At 43.2% G+C, this 17,505-nt stretch overlaps 1 protein-coding gene across 1 annotated transcript; it reads right to left on the bottom strand.

Annotated features, from left to right (window-relative positions):
* Positions 1–4,894: 4,894 nt before the first annotated feature.
* LOC146751618 (uncharacterized) lies at positions 4,895–9,579 on the bottom strand. Its single transcript, XM_085533905.1, has 4 exons — positions 9,392–9,579; positions 8,388–8,430; positions 6,476–7,127; positions 4,895–5,659 (listed from the first exon to the last, which is right to left on the bottom strand). Exons 1-4 carry the CDS (start codon positions 9,577–9,579, stop codon positions 5,586–5,588), a joined length of 957 nt encoding a protein of 318 aa, XP_085390031.1. The 3' UTR covers positions 4,895–5,585.
* Positions 9,580–17,505: the final 7,926 nt, after the last annotated feature.

Genomic DNA, 17,505 nt, shown 5'->3' with positions numbered 1-17,505 from the left:
TTTCTTCCAGTGAAGTAGAAATAATTACCTTGCTGCCTGTGACACACATATGTTCTCAGGAAACAAATCACAGCACATTTGATTGTTTTCCTTAGACCTTGTCTAATCATACAATCGACTTTTTTATCATTTACTTAGCTTTGTGGTTTAAGGAAAATGAAAGTATATCCTCAAGCATCACCAACGTTCACCTCAGAACTATGCAATGAATCGTACACGGGGATGAATACACTTATGTGTAAATCACATCTTTAAAACTGCAGTCTGATGTAATCAAAAAATTTTAGGTGGACCATAACTAGCATTGTGCTGCATTGTTACACTCAATTAAACTTCTGTTTATTATGCCAATAACTGTAATCGTGGACAGAAACCTGTAACTACATCCCTAGCTAAGGAGCCATCTAGGTGAAATATCCGGATGAGACCTTTCAGAGCAAAGGAGGGGAAAACAACATCACCTCCTTTCACTTATGTCCTGATCATTCATCCTGTCCCACTCATGTTTGGGACTGCAAGTCTCCCCTTTCACTACACAGCAAGTAGTACTGTGGTTTGCTTCTCTGTCAGCTACCTTGAGTGGTCTCATTGGCCAGCAGGTATTTAAGTGTCTCTACATGGATCAATGACAAACTGATGTTCTCTCTTTTGTCTGCTCTTTGACCTGTATGTGGCTGACAATACACTGCAGTTTCTTTCCATTTAAAAAGAGGGAAAGCACAAAACAAAGAGGTTGGAAGTTTCAGGCAAACCTTCAGTCTTATGACATCCATGGTACATCCAGTCCTATCTTTCACATTCTTTTCCCACACAAGATTCTACAAAGAGGAAAAATGTTTTCACAAACAGAACAGCGTAAGATGATTTTCTACAAAAGGACACAGTGATTTCGCACTTGACTGCGATGTATTCATATTTACCTGTATAAAGAGATTAACGTTTTCTTCCTTAATATTTCCTAGGACTTCAAGTGTTACTGTCACTATGTCCTGTAAATGGAAAGACACACAAGACAGACAAGATAGATGCTTAAAAGCAGCATTTAGCACACAACTGCTTATACTCTAAAGGAGTGACAGGCCAGACCCTTTCCCCTTCAATTATTTATTAAAAATCAAAACCACAAAACAGACAAAATACTGTATTTTCTCTCTAAATAAAACACAATCACCAAGATAAAAATGCAATTTAAACTGTAATATGCAAGGATTGTTTTATTGCACAGAGCAAGAGAGAAGATTCTACCCTGACATAAATAAAAGCTGGGTTACATATCTGGAAAAACAAAGCATTTCACATTCCTAACCTTCTAGCACACGTGTGATTATAGGATTTATATCAAATTTATAGGAAAACCTAATTCACTGTTACAGGTTGATCTGTTGATTTTCTGTGTAAAAACGAAGGGAAGCACTCACAGAATGTGTCTCTCTAACACCTTAATTAATGCAAAGTTGTGAACAGCAACTCCCCAATATCTACAAACACTGACATCATTTCGACCTACGGGATAAATATCAGGTGTAAGTATAGGGCTCAATTCTCAAATCTCAATTGCTCAATAAGGACAAATATTGAAAAGAATAGTATTACTTGTCTGTTGTAATAATGTACAAGAACACTGTTTCCAAAAACAGAACTCTTAAACCATATTTGAAAGCAGAACTCAGTATATACATTTACTATCTATCTGTATCAAAGTACATGGCATTCAGTGTAATATTCCAGAGATCTTAAACATACTATTCTCTACCTGAAACCTTCTGAAAAAATAAGATGATTAGTATGCCATGGTTGCAGTTATCCTGAACTATCTTCTAACAGCGAGACTGAAGCAGTGCTTGTTGTAATTACCTTGTCGAGATGTGCATCTGTTGTCTTCATACTCTCCAATTTTTTCTGCAAGCTGTAAACAAGCAGATGTTGCATTTGCACTGGATGGATGCAGTGTCATTATCTCAAACAAGATCTACACAAACTCTTCAGTACTGCAGACCAAAACTAAAGTGCTGTTATCAAAGTAATTTTCAACTGTTAATTCAGCTTTAATCTCAGAATAGTTATGTTTAATTATGTTTGTTTGATCTTTCAAATGATCTGTGATAGGAAGTCTGCCACAGCTTAACTGCTGGAATTCCACTGTCAATTCTCTAATTTGACTATAGTAATGTACAGAACCATTACGGATTTCCTTTCTAGATTAGGAAAAAAATTCTGACGTATGAGTTATAAAGCAAGGAGTGACCTATTGGATGGTCATTTCTGGTTGGATTCAAGCTGTCCTTGGGCCAAGAGAGTCTGTTATGGTTAGAAACGCTTTGTTCTAACTCAGCTGTCAGTGTCTTACAAGAAAGACTTAGGAGACCCATCTTCACAACAAGGCTAGTACTACGACCTACTAACTTTTAACCATCATAGAGTAAGTCGCCATGGACTTCTATCTACATTTTACACTCTTACATCTTTATAAAACAAAAAAGTAACTTCTGACATCTGTGGGATGATTTGTTGGGCATCACTTTTTGAAACTATGTTAGGAAGTAAAAAAGGAACAAAGCCATTGCTTCTAAGAGTAAAATGTGCAGTACAAAATGAAGTGAAATACTATACACCACTTTCTACTTAACTCATTCCCAAAGCTAATTCCCACTGCACACTGTGCAGTGTTTGCTAATTTAAAGCTCAGCCTCTTAGTCATAAAAGAACCAGAGGACATAACGGATCCAGGAACACGCTGAACAACATTTCCAAGGCTTAGGTTGTTGTGGAACTCAGAGTTTCCTGAGACAACTAAGGTCTCCAGTTCATCACAATGTAAAGCAAGAAAAAAATTAAATCCTCTGAGTTTTAAGAGAACCAGAAAAAAGCACTGAGATCTTATTTAGTAGCAGTAGTACTAATGGACAACTGAAAGCCTCAACAAGGGAAACGGGGGGAAAACGCCAAACAATCATGGGTGCTTTGGCTCTCATTTCATTTTACAAACCCTACAATCTTTTGCTGCATGTATCTCAAGTGGAAAAACATCCTCTTTCTAGTACTTCTTACTCTTACTGAGAATTGTAAACAAGTGTCTGAACTAGAACATGGAACAGAAATTCAGATGCAGACTCTGCCTAAATGTAAATGTACCTACTTCATGCGTGTATCTATGCAATGAGCATTCCTTTTAATAAAAGTGAAATTACTGCCATACCTGATTCCAGATAGACTGTCTAAAGCATGCAGGTCCAGCACATTGGAAAGATCAACTCTGCACAGATAGGGAGAGAAAGAAAGCTTTGTATTTTCACTGCATGTAAGAATTATGTGTACTGAAGCTTTGATTACTCATTTTTAAACATATAAATAATTGTTCATGTCTGTTGTTTTTTTTTCCTGATCTCTTATTCCAATGCAAAGCACCAGAAGCTAGCCCTATTTTCAGATGTCAGCAGTCAGTGCTATCTACCGTGGAGTAAAGCAGCTTTCAGCTGTACAGTAATATGGGAGCATAAAAAGAGAATTTTAGTGAATACAGATAAAAAACAAATTAATACTAAACAAACAAACAAACAAACAAACAAAAAAAACCACACAAGAATCTGTTTTCTGAAAGATGTGATTTGTTTTGGATGCCTAAGTGTTATATAATTCTCTGATGGGAACAATCGTTCTGTACCTCTTTGAACACAAGCACACATTAAAACACAGTACAGGTAGGTATGCATGTGCACAGCCAACAGATCATAATGAAAGCTTTGTAAAAATAATGTCAGTGGGACAGGATTTGGTACTTGTTGGAATACAGGTTAATCTAATACCTCGACCTTTGTGTCTCCAAAATTTCGACAAGTCCATTTATTGACCTAAAACAAATAGAAAAAAGCAAAATGAGGTTCAAATGCAACTGTAATATATCCATTGAACTATTTAACAATGTAGAGCAATACAAGAAACATAACGACATCTCTCACACTGTTACTCAATGTTTTACAGTCCAAGAGGCATCAAGAAAAAGTTTGCTTTTGTGACATTTTATAGACGAACCAAGGTCAAAATTCACAACTTCTAACAATAAAATACTACTACTGAACATAGCATTTTTCTTCTCCCAGTACAAACTGCAAGGTTAAGAATTCTCAAGAGTCTGAACCACAAATAACGTTGCAAAGTATTTCTCAATATTCCATTTTGTCTGTCAGGGTACTGAGAAAGATGGAACACACCTTTGAACACTGCTTTGATTCAGCCCGTTTGTTCTTTTACATCCATGACAATTATTCAGATATCTTCCATACCCCTTTATATTTGCTAATAAACATGTATGGACTACCAGACACTGCCCCCTGTAGTTAACTCAGACAAATGGCAACAGCTGCCCAATAGTATAAGAATGTGAGCACTTAAGACAAAGGTCTATTATAAGGCATTTGTTAGGCCTAATTTAGCCAAGGAAACGGTGTGGAGTTGCACCAGAAGAGGGTCAGGTTGGGTATTAGGAAAAGGTTCTTCACCAGAGGGCCGTAGACATGGAACAGCCCCAAGCAGCCAGAGTTCAAGGAACATTTGGAGAAAGCTCTCAGACATAGAATTGGAATTTTGGGTGGTCCTGAGTAGAGCCAGAGGTTGGAGTCAATGGTCCTTGAAGGTTCCTTCCAACTTAAGAGCATTCTTGGATTCTATTCTATAATTCTACACTTCTGAGCAGGTAACATCAAATCTTACTTAGGCAAGCTGATAAGACTGTGGAAGCACAGAAATGCACTGGAAACATCTCCAGAAAGGGGCAGACTCTTTTTCACTGCTTTCTCACTGCTCTTTTTCACTACACGATCTGTTGGAACAATCATGAGATCTAATTTCTAATAACATTTGAGCATGTACAATGTCACGGTTATACCAGAAATTTCATACCTGACAGTTGTTCTGACTTTATTCAATTCTTCCCTTGACACCAAATCCGTTTTATTGACGATTACAAGATCAGCTAATGCAACCTGCCTATGCATTTGGAAAAAGAAAAAAGGAACACCTTGAACAAGCAGTTTTTTGTAAGGCAGAAGCAGTATGTCTCTCATAGCACTGTAAAATTACTATATTGTTAGTACAGGAAGGCAAACATTAACCAAACCATCAGCCAACTAAAACATCATGGAACGACTACAGTATTAGCTTCTTGAGGTTACTTGTGGCTTGTGCATTTCAGTAGACAAAAGTAGCAGCAGACAGTGACATGAAAGACAAGCCATGGCCACTGAAATGTTTACAAGCACAGCATGCTGAGGCTTTTTCACTGCTAGCAAAAATGTATAGCTAATGGTGAGGAGACTATACTGGAAACTGTTTTTGTAGCTGAAAGTTGAGCTTCTTTCAACCTGTTATTTGTACTCTATCTGTTGTAGTTTCCATGGAAAAAAAGAGGAGGCATTATTTTCAGATCAACCTACTTATTAGAAAATTCATATCTAAGCAGAATGATCAAATGAAGTACAGAGTAAGTTTTGTTTTCTACCTCTGTTTAAAAGCAAGGGAGGGGAAAACCTTAGAAAAGAAAAAGAATCAATTTTGAATGATCTTCCGCACAGTGCAGTCACTGACTATGATTAAAAAAGTGGTTTTGATATCCATACCGAGATGCTTCGTTGACAAGGCCTTCTGGCTTCTCCTCTGTCAAGTGCTAGACAATAATTAAAACAACTGGATTGAGCATGTTTAAAAAACGCTCAAATTAATTTGCATTTAAACTATGCCAAAATCATTTTACACAATGTATGATTTTCATTCATACTGCTTAAGTGACTACATTGTAAGGAACTATTTTTATGGCCAACTATCAATGAAAAAGCTAGAAATGAAAAACTATTTCTGCACTTACCAATCCTCACTGTTCTGTAGGTCTGTTCTTTCAGTACACTTTACTTAGATGCCTCTGTTACCTGACATTTTATTCTACTTCCAGGCAACTAAATCATCCGTTAATCTGATACAGTATGTAGTAGTCCAACCCTCTAACATCTCCTCCCCGTAGCTGCCATTACAGTCATTAAATTACCTGACTTACAATCTTAAGTCACTTGTTACCACACTGGTGTCAGAGATATGTTCTTACTCCTCCTGCTGCTAGTAATACAGATCAATGACAGTCTCTAAGACAAAATTCTCCCTCTACTTTAATAGCAATGCAAAAATCTATTTGAAATACAACCAAGATTCTTGAGTGAAATGATAGAACCTAGAACAAAACTATTGTCATGAACCTGCTTTAGCAGGATTGGACTTGATGATCCCCAGTTGTCCATTCCAACCCCCACAGTTCTGAGATTCCAAGAATCTCAGAATATCAAGTCACATACGACTCTGAGACAGGCACCTCCTTTCTAAATAAAACTATTAAAGGTTAAAAGGAACATTGGTGCTGATATATGTGAACCATGAACAGGGCTCAGCTGCTTTATCTCCAGGCATTTTCTGGCCATGTGCATGGAGAGCTTACCCCGTTGGCCGCGGCCATCTGGACGACGATCTCGATGGCCGTCTTGCTCAAGTAGCGGCCGTCGCTGCCCACCACCATGGTGCAGCCCTGGCGGTCGCGGAGATCGACGGAGGAGAGCAGGCTCTGCACGAAGCTGGGCAGGTAGTTGCGCTGGCTCTCCAAGAGCCCCGTGGGGCGCCGCAGCCCCCCGCCGCCCGTCGGCCGCTGGTCCTCGTAGGGCGTCGTCTGCACCGTCAGCACCGGGATGGGGTTCCTCTCCATAGCGATGCCCGGTGCCGCCCGCCCGGCCGCGGCTCCACTGCGGAGCGGCGGCCTCACACAGGCTCCCGGTCGGAGCCAACGGCGGGGCGAAGAGAGGCGGTTCCGTCCGCCTCAGCGGCGCGGGCTCGGGCTCCCTGACGGCCGGCCCCCGCGGGACGGAGGCGGGTCGGCTCGCCCCTCGGAGGCCCGGGGGGCGGTGGGAGAGCGGCGCAGCGGGGGTGCCTGGGAGGGCGCGGGGTCGCGCCGCCCCTTCCCCGTTCGGCGGAGCCCCGCCGGCGCCGCGCTGCGCGCAGGGACGCGCGGGACTTCCCAGAGCCGTGCCGTCTGCAGGATGCCCACTGCTCCCAAGGCTGATCCCAGGGAGCCCTCCTGCTGGAGGGGACACCTCCCTCTAGACCAGCTTGCTCAAAGCCTGCTCACGCTTCTTTTCATGCAGTCTAGGCTACTGGTGGCCTTCTGGGCTGCAAGCACGCATTGCCAGCTCATATTGAATCTTACCTCAACCCACAGCCCCACAGCCCTCTCCTCAGGGCTGCTCTCAAGCCATTTCTCTGCCCAACATGTATCTGTACTCAACGCAGGGGCAGGAAAAAAAGTGATGACTTCAGGGATGCCACATCTGTTTTTCCCAGTGGTTTCTCTTCATCAAAGGTATGTTATGACACAGCCTTCTTTATCTTCCATCACCCTTTCCCAGGAGTGCTGCAGGCCATGTTTCCTGCACACTGGTACTTGGGCACAATGCAGCCTTCCACGTTTAACATTCATAGCTTTCCTTTTTCTTTTTTCTTTTCCTTTTTTTTTTTTTTTTTTCTGCTGCCTTTTTGCACTGTCTTATCAGAGCTTGTGTACTCCAACAGCCATCAACAAAACTATCTTTTAATGTGGCAAAGATGAGTTATCAGGTTGGACAGTTCTTCAAAACACATAAATTGCTCCCGGTACCTACAGAGCTAAACAGAGGAGCAGCACAGCACGCGTGGTCTATAACAGAAGTGAGGATTTCATACACCAGCATCCATCTGCAGCATCCCTGGGAATCATATTTTTGAATAGTTTCATTTTTGTTGTATAAGTAAAATTGACGTATCCGCCAACTAACCTGACTTGTCCCAGGACCTCAACTGTCTGGGGGAGAGATACAAACATGGACGCCATGATGTCTTCTCTCAATTTATTGTTGCATCACACTCCTTATATACCATCCTAAATCCCATGCAGATGCGTACACCCACTAGGCAAAACCCGATGCACGCAAAAGAACCTATACACACACCTACCTAAACCCCCCGCCCACTAACTCTTAACCTACAGGCCCAACTCAGCTATTCTAGAACAGCCCATCTACTCAGAACAATTGTATGCACTCATAAATCCTTACAACAACAACTTAGTACCCCAACATAAAATCCATGCAATTTCTTGGATTTAAATGGGATTGTTTATTTATTCGTTTGTTGAAGCTCTTTATTTTTGTTGAAGCTCTTTATTTATTTATTTTTCTTGTCTTGGAAATGTGTCCAGCTGTACTGAGAAAAAGCTGCTTTCACGTTCTTCAAATACTGAAGTGTTCTTTTCACTTAGCTCATTAAATTCACCCTTCCTTCACTGATGGTGGTGGCAGAAAGCACAAGTTTAGCTCCTAACGTACCTTGGATGTCGTCATCCAATGTCGCAGTGGTGTCAGTAAAATCCTTCAACAAAAAGCTGAAGACAAAATTCTCTTAAAGAAAAAAACATTTGGAAAGGAAGAGAAAAATATCACCATGAATGTAAAAAGCTCCATCACTAAAAGTACGCAGGCTTTTCCTTCCTTGCCTTTACTACTGCGAAGAAGCATAAAGTCAAGATCAGCTTAGGAATTTCTGAGGAGAAAAGAACGTTATTGCAGAACAAAGCATGTAGAGGCAATAAAATAAATGCTACCACTAGACGGTAGCAAATACTAATTTATTGTATCATGATAACAGAATATTTGACCATTAAAAAACAAACAAACAAACAAACAAAACCAAACAGTGAAATCCTGTGAGAAGGGAACAAGTGGGATAACTGCCTGACTGGAATAAAACTCTGTTCTCTCTGGAGACAATAACAGAATTTCTCGTTGAGGATAATTCACTTAGTAGGCTCCAAATTCTAATTTCCTGGTCAAGTACCTGGCTTGTCTAATAGTTTGAATGTTTGTCTTCTAAGGTGCTAAGCTTTCACAGAATTATAGAATCACAGAAACCTCAGAGTTGGAAGGGACCTCTGATGGCCATCTGGTCTGACTCTCCCACAACGAACAGGAAAATTCAGGGCTTATTCCACGGAACTGGAGTATGAACCTTTCAATGATCCATACTGCACATGATGTTATGATGTGGAATATTGATAGCGGCATTACAAAACCATGACACAAGGGGCGCATTGCCAGGTGTTTTTTGGCAGGGCTGTGTGGAGAGTGTTTATGCAGATACGTGCTGCCGAAGCCTGGAGGGCTGCAACGGAACCGACGTGAGTAAATATGGACAGGCAAGCAGCATATGATTTATTTTCCGCTTTTCTTAGGCGGAGACAGTTTAAAGGTATAGACTTAGTAAAGGATCTCCCTGCTTTATTGAGCCGCGCGGTCTCATATGGCTTTTTTGCAAATCCCCACTCAGTGCACACCTTAGAGGAGTGGCGGCGGTATGGGGATAAACTGTGGCAGTTAGTTTTAGACGATGATAAGCCAGCAAAAAAGAGAAGTAAGTTGTGGAAAGCAGTGCATAACGAGTTGTTGATGAGTCAGGCGGAAAAAAGGGCAGCTCGGGAAGCTCAAGCTGCGCAAAAACAGAATCAAGATGATGGGCTGCCATGGGGCACTAGTGTCCCGAACCCCCCTGTTTTTTCCTCCGTTACCTTGCCGGCTGCAGCCTCAGCGCCCTCTGCACCCCCTCGCGAAATGCAGGCTGACCTAGGAACGGAGCCCACGGAGGTCTCCTCTAGCCCTCCCCCTCCGCCGTCCGGAGCTCCGCCGTCCGGAGCTGCCTCGGCGCCGCTCCATGTCTCGGCACCGCCTGTGCCGCAGCCGCAGCCGTCCGGCTGCTCTGAGCTCCCGGTGGCTCCGGAGCCGTCAATTCTGCGCGGGTCGGGTCCGATCTCTGGGGCTGGGTCTGATCTTGCGGGGACTGTCGCAAGGGAAAGACGCGAGTTGTGGTCTATGCTGGCAAGGCACGGGATGGAGGATGGCGATAATGAGTTAGTACAGACAGCGACTGAGAATCTTGCATTCCCTGTTGTTTACACTCCCTTGCCGCAGGGAGGAGTCCAGGCTGAGATTCAATCTCTGGACTGGAAGATGTTATCACAGTTGCGGGCTACAGTAGGGACATATGGGGTGACTAGTGAACCGGCCAGGCAAATGATAGATGATCTTTTTAGTGCGCATATCCTTCTCCCAGCAGATATTAGAAGCATAACGAAATTGATCTCTACCCCTCATCAGTTAATATTGTTTAATGCTCATTGGCATCAGCAGGCTGTGGCGTCCGCAGCAGTACAGAGAGGACCAGGAGACCCCTTAGCAGGTGTAACAATGGAACAATTGTTGGGTCTTGGGGCATGGACTCGAATAGAGGCTCAGGCGATTTCTGATCCTGAAGTTTTGCGAGAAACTAGGAATATAGCCAGGAAAGCTATGGATAGTAGAAAAGCTGCGGGGGGAACGCCCATTTACATGGGAATAAGACAGGGGCGTGAGGAGCCGCTAGGTAATTTCATAGATAAGGTTGTGGATGCCATCAAGAAGGCTAGTGTTCCAGAATATATGCAAGGGGCATTGATTAAACAACGTGTGCTCCAAAATGGCAATTCCTCAACCCGATCTCTGGTTAATACATTGCCCGGAGATTGGTCAATCCCCGAGTTGCTAGAAAAGGCTGCTTCGGTTCCAACTGGAACCCAGGCATTCTTAGGAGTGCTTTACAGAAAATTAGTGACGGGTTGCAAGAGCAGGCAAAGGCATTTCAGGAGCAATCTAGATCCTCGCATACTCGGGTTTTAGCAGCCCTTGCACCCCTCCAAGCTGCAGTCGCTACAAGCCCACGCTCGCAGAACAGCTCCCGCGTGAAATGTTTCCGTTGTGAAAAAACTGGCCACATCCGTCACGAGTGCCAAGCCACTGGGATTTGGTGCAGCAAGTGTCAATCCAACACCCACAACGCTGCTGTATGCTAGAGGGAGTCGGGAAACGTGAGAAGCAGCGCGAGAAAGAACAGCGGCCGCGCTCCGACACAAGCAGCCGTTCCCAGCCAGCGGCCGCCTGCCGCCCCCCCCCCCCCCCCTCGTCGTGCGCGTGTAACGTGGTTAAAGACACGGATGGACTGAAACCAGGGGATCGTTGTGACCCAGGTCCAGAAGATCCAGAAAGCGAATGCAGGAGGAATGCATTTCCTCCTGATAAATGACAAATTTCCCTACAGCATCCTGTGATGTCTTAGAGCCGTGCAGAAAAGAAACAATATTAAGGGGTGATGCTGACACGTTGCAAACCTTTCCTAATCAGGTCCCCCGTTGGGAATCCCTGCCTTACGAGGCAGTGAAGGAGCTAAGGGAGTCAGTGAGAACATTCGGACTTCAGTCAGCCTTTCCATACAATCTTTTGGTTACAAACAGTGACAGTTACGCTATGACCCCTCACGATTGGAAAACTGTGTTAAGAATGATCCTCTCTCCTATGCAATACACCGTGTTGATGACTGAATATCAGCTACATAATTTGACTGATAGCTCTTTGCCTCAGACTGGGACAAATCCCTGTGACACAGCACCTCTTCAACTGTGTCAGACAAATGTCACTCACATTCCTGAATTTGGCCGTCTAAAATATGCACATGTAACAATAGATATTCATTCTTCTTACGTATTTGCCACAGCACATACAGGTGAACACAGTCATGACACCCGTAAACACTGGTTATCTGCTTATACTGCTATGGGAATCCCACATACTACAAAAACAGAGAATAGGCCTGCATATACCTCTAAGGCCACTCAAACTTTCCTCCAAAAAGGGTGTTTGAGACATACTACAGCCATTGCTCATTCTCCCACTGAACAAGCTATCACTGATCACATTTATCAAACATTGAAATCCATTCTTATTATTAAACAAAAAGGGGGAATATGGGAGACACACTACAAGAAATATTATGCAAGGTTTTGCTTGTTTTGTTTGTGCTGAATTTTTTGAATCGTGTTCATAGAGATACAGCTTATGTGGATCGTCATTTTGAGGCTTCCCCAGTGCTAAAGGAACAGCCTATGGTTAATGTTTGGAATATGGCCACAGGACTTTGGGACTGTCCCCTACCATCGACAACTTGGGGTCGTGAATATGCTCTTATTTCCACAGGGACTGGCCCTACGTGGGTTCCAGCATGATACGTTTGGTCTCATCTGAAGGCAGAAAATAGCATCCAGCCTTTATAGTAATTGTAATTGTGTGTTTCTTACTTAGTGGTATTGCTTTGTAACTTGCTGTGTTATAGATAATATTACAAATAGTTTGACATAGTGTGTGATTTTCTGTTTTACCAATGCAGTCTCAAGATTTAGAGTTTAAGGCATTAGCTAGGATGTTGTGTGCTTCTTCTATTTTAGTAATAGATCAGATGTGTATTAAACAGGATTTGATCTAATCAATGCTAGAATCTACAGGAATAGCTCTTTTAATGTTTTAGTACTGTTTGGTTATGATATTATTAGCCTATTAATTAGCTTTTCTTAATTTGCAAAGACAAAACCTGGAAAGGAATCCCAGACAAAGAGATGACCCTGTATCATAGAACAGATATCTCTTTTACATCCAATTAATTGGGATCTGAAAATATAACCATGCATCATTTGACAAAAGTGCATGCTAATAGAACTGAATTTGATAGTTTATTTTGTTTTCCAAGCAGGTGTTCCACTTGGGCTCTATATCACGCACTGGCCATGCGGATGTGGTATACAACTGGAAGAAATCCTTCAGACCCTGAATGCAGGAGAGAATCTGTGATGGGTGAGAGAGGAAAGGTGCACCTTGAAGCAGGGGACGCCCTGCTGGCACTATCTGTCTCATCCACCACCAACACAGCTTGCTGTTTCTCAAGGGTCAATAAGTATTAATGCCCCTACTGATACTCTAGTCCATTTGTCCTCTAAAATTGGTTCTATTTGACATGCTACTTCATAAAATTGCACGATCATTAATCAATTATTAGCCCGGATAACTCAGTCGGTAGAGCATGGTTATGAGCATCTTAAAAGCATTTATTGCACAAATTTTAGTGGTCATTAAAATCAATATATCAGAATATATGAAAATTGAAGACTTTTCCTGATCAGTTACAGATTAACACAATGGGACCCTCACAGATTTATTTTCAGGTTGCAGAAACTTAGGTTGCAGAGCAAACACATTTGTCCTTTACAGCAGGTTTAACAGTAATGTTGTTAAGTTGTATTTGACTTGTCTCTTTTTTCACTTTTAGAGTATTGTTAATCGAGGTCTTGATTGAGTTATAATAGTTATGTTATTAATTTAAGTAGTGTTGTTACTCTATAGGCAGTATCTTGAAATTGTTGTAATACAAGAAGAATTCTACGGAGCAGCAGCCATGGATCAAGATGAGAAGTTCACAGAGCAGCAGCTATGGAGCAGGATAAAACTACATGAGAACTGATTGAACAAATGAACTGAACTGATTGTTAAATATGATTAATCGGTCAGTAAATCAAACCCCTTTTCAGTTTAAAAGAAAACGGGGGAAGTGTGGAGAGTGTTTATGCAGAATGGCTTTGTGAGAAAGGACATGAAGAGATTCCATTAGTGAAATTGTAAAAGAATGAACGTGACTGAAGACAAAGACGGTCTATCCTAGGGCCGATCACGGGCTAGGCAGCTGAGAAGAAATCAGGATGTGAAAAGACAGGGTATGTAGCTAAAGACAGGATATGTAGCTAGAGGCAAGGACGGCCTGAGGGAAAAACAAGATGTGTAGCAAGGTGAAGACATAGCTGTAAAGAAAAAGTATCCACAAGACTAACCACAAAGGTCAGATGAAGTAATGTGTAACCCACCAATCCTGAGCTTTACTTTTGCAATATACATGAACTTATTACTGATTGTATAACTGAGATGCTGTAACACCTAGTAAACGAGGCTTGTTGACCATGATAGCATGAGACTTGTCTCCCGCGGTTACTTCCAACAGGGCTGCACTGAATCCTTTCATCCCACAGGTGGTATTGGTATTGGGTTTGCCTCTGCTCAGGTGCAACATCTTGTACTTGGATTTATAGAATCTCATAATGTTACTTGTGCCCATTGCTCAGCACTGTCTAGGTCCCTCAGGATGGCATCCTGTCCCTCTGGAGTGTCAACTGCACCCCACAGCTTGGTGCCATCCACAAGCTTGCTAAGGGTGCACTCAACCCCACTGTCAGTATCATTAATGAACATATTAAAGGTAATCAGCCCCAGCACTGGTGTCCAGTTCTTACAGAGCACTGGAGAATTTACAGGTAATAGCCATGTACTCCTTGTAGCAGCTTTTTTTACCTCATGGAGATGGAGAAAGAGACATCTGCCGCTCAAACTGAGCTACGAGATCTCCCTCAGATCAGTGGGCAGAGCAGGGATGTACCCTTGTGAGAGTTGCCCATGTCTCATCTTCATTTTCCATAGAGTGAATACAGAAATAACAAGCCGCATTCCCAAAGGTTCTGTACATGTTTCTGTTCTGCTGAGACTCTAACGAAGCCTGGTCTCCAACGGCAGTTCTCCTAGAAGTATGTCTCCCTCTGCATTCCCAATCTTTCAACACATACGATGCTCTAAACTTACCATCTACAAGGTCTACTGCCCAGTACCTGCACAAAAGTTTGACCTTCCATGTGATGTCAGGACTCACACTGTGTGTCCATGTGTTTGTCACACAGCTGTGGTTACGGCCCTCTGGTACTGTGTTACTGTGGAGATCAATGTAATTAGTCTCTCTAAGGGAAATCTCAGCTGAGATTTCCAGTGTACACACAGCATCCTACCAGGAGCTGCTGAGTCATGCAGAAAGCTGCTGAGACACTGCATTATCAAAATGTGCTTGGGGAAGAAGGCTTGTTATCTGCCAGTGGCAGACGAGTGCAGGAACATTAAGATTCTGCATTAAGTTAGTTGGTTATAGGGAAGGGAGAAGAATGATGCTTGAGGGTTATATGCCCACTAGAATTGAAGTTTGGAAAGTGCGCATTCAGAAATCATTTTATTTCCCAGTAATGGCAATATGCAATATCAAGTAAGAAATGAAATTGAAGAATTAATCTTCTTCTTCAAATACAGGATGGCTTCAGTATTAAAATTAACATATAAATTTAGCCTCAATCCTACTCCCCCACTCACGTCCACATAAGGAGTGAATGACTGAAACAGTATACTGGGAGAATCCAAATCGTTCTTCAAACGTGTCAGCACGAACGCGAGGCCAGCCTGTTCAGCCAGCGTTCGCAGAGTGGCCCTGGGGCCGCAAGGAGGGCACGTCGGGGCCGCGGGGAGCACGCAGCCAACTGCGGAGCCGCGGGGAGGGACGTGGGGCAGCGCAGCACAGCGCTGTGTTCTGATCGCAGCCGCCCCGCGGAGCGGCTGAGTGCGGAGCAGCCGGAAGAAGGGCTTCCTGCGGAGTTACCGTCTGTGTTGTGCGCACAGGCGGGTGGTGAGCCGTGAAATCACCGTCCTGACAGGAGGAGCACCACAGAAAATGCACCTGGGCTCAGCCGCTCCGCGCACCCAGAGCGAGAACTGCGCCGTGAAATGAGGGGAAGTCCTCTTGCTCCAAGTGACTCGTGGCTGCGGTATCGCCCCCTAAAAAAATATCAAATAAAAATGAAATAGGACCACTTAATTGCAGGACTACAACAAAGGCTTCGCTGATCTTCTTGATGCTTAAGCTCGTTCTTTATGGTTTCCAGACACGCAGCCAGTTTCACTCCTTCCTCTTCACCCACGCGTCTTCTCCCTTATTTTACCACGAGACGGAGCCAGAAAACAGAGGGCTGGGACCTGGGACCTGCAGGAACCAGCTGATGCAAAGGAAAAGGTGCAATTGGGTAGTGTGTGTGGGCCAGGTGCCAGGAGTGGGATGAGATGGAATGGGATGGGATGGGATGGGATGCAATAGTACATTATGGTGCATAGGGAAGCAGAGGTTCTCTCATCTCCTATTTGCCCACACTGTAAAGGCAGGATGGAGTTAGGATTACCCACAGGTAAAGACATAAGGAGCAGACTCCAGCATCATGGGGCCCTGCCAATATGCCAAGGGCCCCAGATCCTTGCTGCATGTTGAGTGAAGTCTAGAAATGACATCCACATTTAGTGGCAGCCTGGAAACACAGCTGTATGAACAGTATCCTTTCCTAGACATATAACTGCTGGTCAGTCCAATTGGTTTGTTTGGGTCAGTTTGGTTGGTTGGTTAGTTTATTTTCCTGTTGGTTTGTTTGCTTTAATGGAACTTGTAAATAGCCAAAATACTGCAGAAGTTGTCTGCAGACAAACAAAATGTGTTTGGTTTTTGTTTTTAACATGTTTATGTTTACTTTATTTAAAAATAATAATAATAATAATTGTGAATTTAGTCAAAAGATATTCTATGATTCCTGAAAGAATGACTATTTTAATTTCAGCGCTTTCACAAAGGAAAAACAAACAAACAAACAAACAAAAAAAACCCCCACAACAGTTTATCAAAAGAGATAGGATTTAATAATTGCTGATAACTGCATTGCTGACCCTGCATTTTTTCAGCCATCATGTTTGTAGTATGAACAGTTTGCCCCAGCTTGGCCAAAGGTCATCTTTCTCTGAAAGATATGTTCCACTTCCAAGATGTCAAGGTTCTGCTCACTGAAAACCCACAGACCACAGTGCATAAGATCACTATGAGCTGTCGGTTGCCACTGTTTGGTCTTCCTGCTGGAGGTTATTCACCCTCTGCTGGGAAACAAAAGAAAGAAAAAGAAACTGTCACTGTCTTTGTGATTGTTAAATGTTTAACATTTAATTCCCCCATATCACCCATCCCTCTTTCCTTTATGCTTACTTTTTTTTTTTCCCTTTCCTCACCACCGTGAATGGTCATTTCTGCATCAATTTCAAGCAACCTTTGAGCCACGGGGTGGTGTGAAGGACTGAACTGTTTTTCTTTTATTGTCTCAAACCTTGCTTCGTGAGGCCTTTCTGATGATAAGACTCTGACTGGCGACTGCTAACTATCTAGGAGGGTGAATGGTGGGTGTTGTTGTGCCACAGTACCTCTGCTTATGATTGCAAAGATAAGCAGAAGCAGGATTTGCAGTCTTCTTCAGGGGTGCTGCTCGAAGGAGCTGACCACTGCAGAAGGCGATAATGCTTGTGTCTGGCAACAGAGCCTTTCCCCCCCCCCCCCCGCCCCTCCTTGCTGGCTTATCTGTGGGCCAGGAATGTCACAAAAGCTGGTTTTAAACCCTATTACAAAGTGTATTTACCTGCTTGTTTGGAAGTTCAATGTTTGCTCGAGATACATTCCCAAAAATGCTGAGTCAAACTTCAAAGAAGAAGAAAAACCCCCACCGAAATGGGGGATAAAAGACCCTCGCTAAACTGGGGACTTGGGAGACAAACTCCCAAAGACACCTTTGATGGAGAATTCCCTGAGGGGAAAACCTCGTCGGAAGAACCCCCGGGACCAGCTTGCTCCGGAGCTCCCTGGCTGTCCCCCATC

Source organism: Coturnix japonica, unplaced genomic scaffold (genome assembly GCF_054131305.1).
Source record: "Coturnix japonica strain WE unplaced genomic scaffold, WE-NBRP24 Scf070, whole genome shotgun sequence".
NCBI lineage: Eukaryota > Metazoa > Chordata > Aves > Galliformes > Phasianidae > Coturnix > Coturnix japonica.
The sequence above is the reverse complement of the archived record's forward strand: the minus strand, read 5'-3'. Positions and strand labels throughout refer to the sequence as shown.

What these genes read in the sequence shown, in the direction of transcription:
- LOC146751618 (XM_085533905.1), bottom strand. Translation starts at nt 9,579, where the DNA reads ATGGCAGCCCATCATCTTGATTCTGTTTTTGCGCAGCTTGAGCTTCCC. An exon ending in ACCGCCGCCACTCCTCTAAG is followed by an intron (nt 8,431 to 9,391) that starts GTGTGCACTGAG and finishes TTTTTGTTGAAG; the next exon opens with GATTTTACTGACACCACTGC. An exon ending in ATTGGATGACGACATCCAAG is followed by an intron (nt 7,128 to 8,387) that starts GTACGTTAGGAG and finishes AAGCTGGTCTAG; the next exon opens with AGGGAGGTGTCCCCTCCAGC.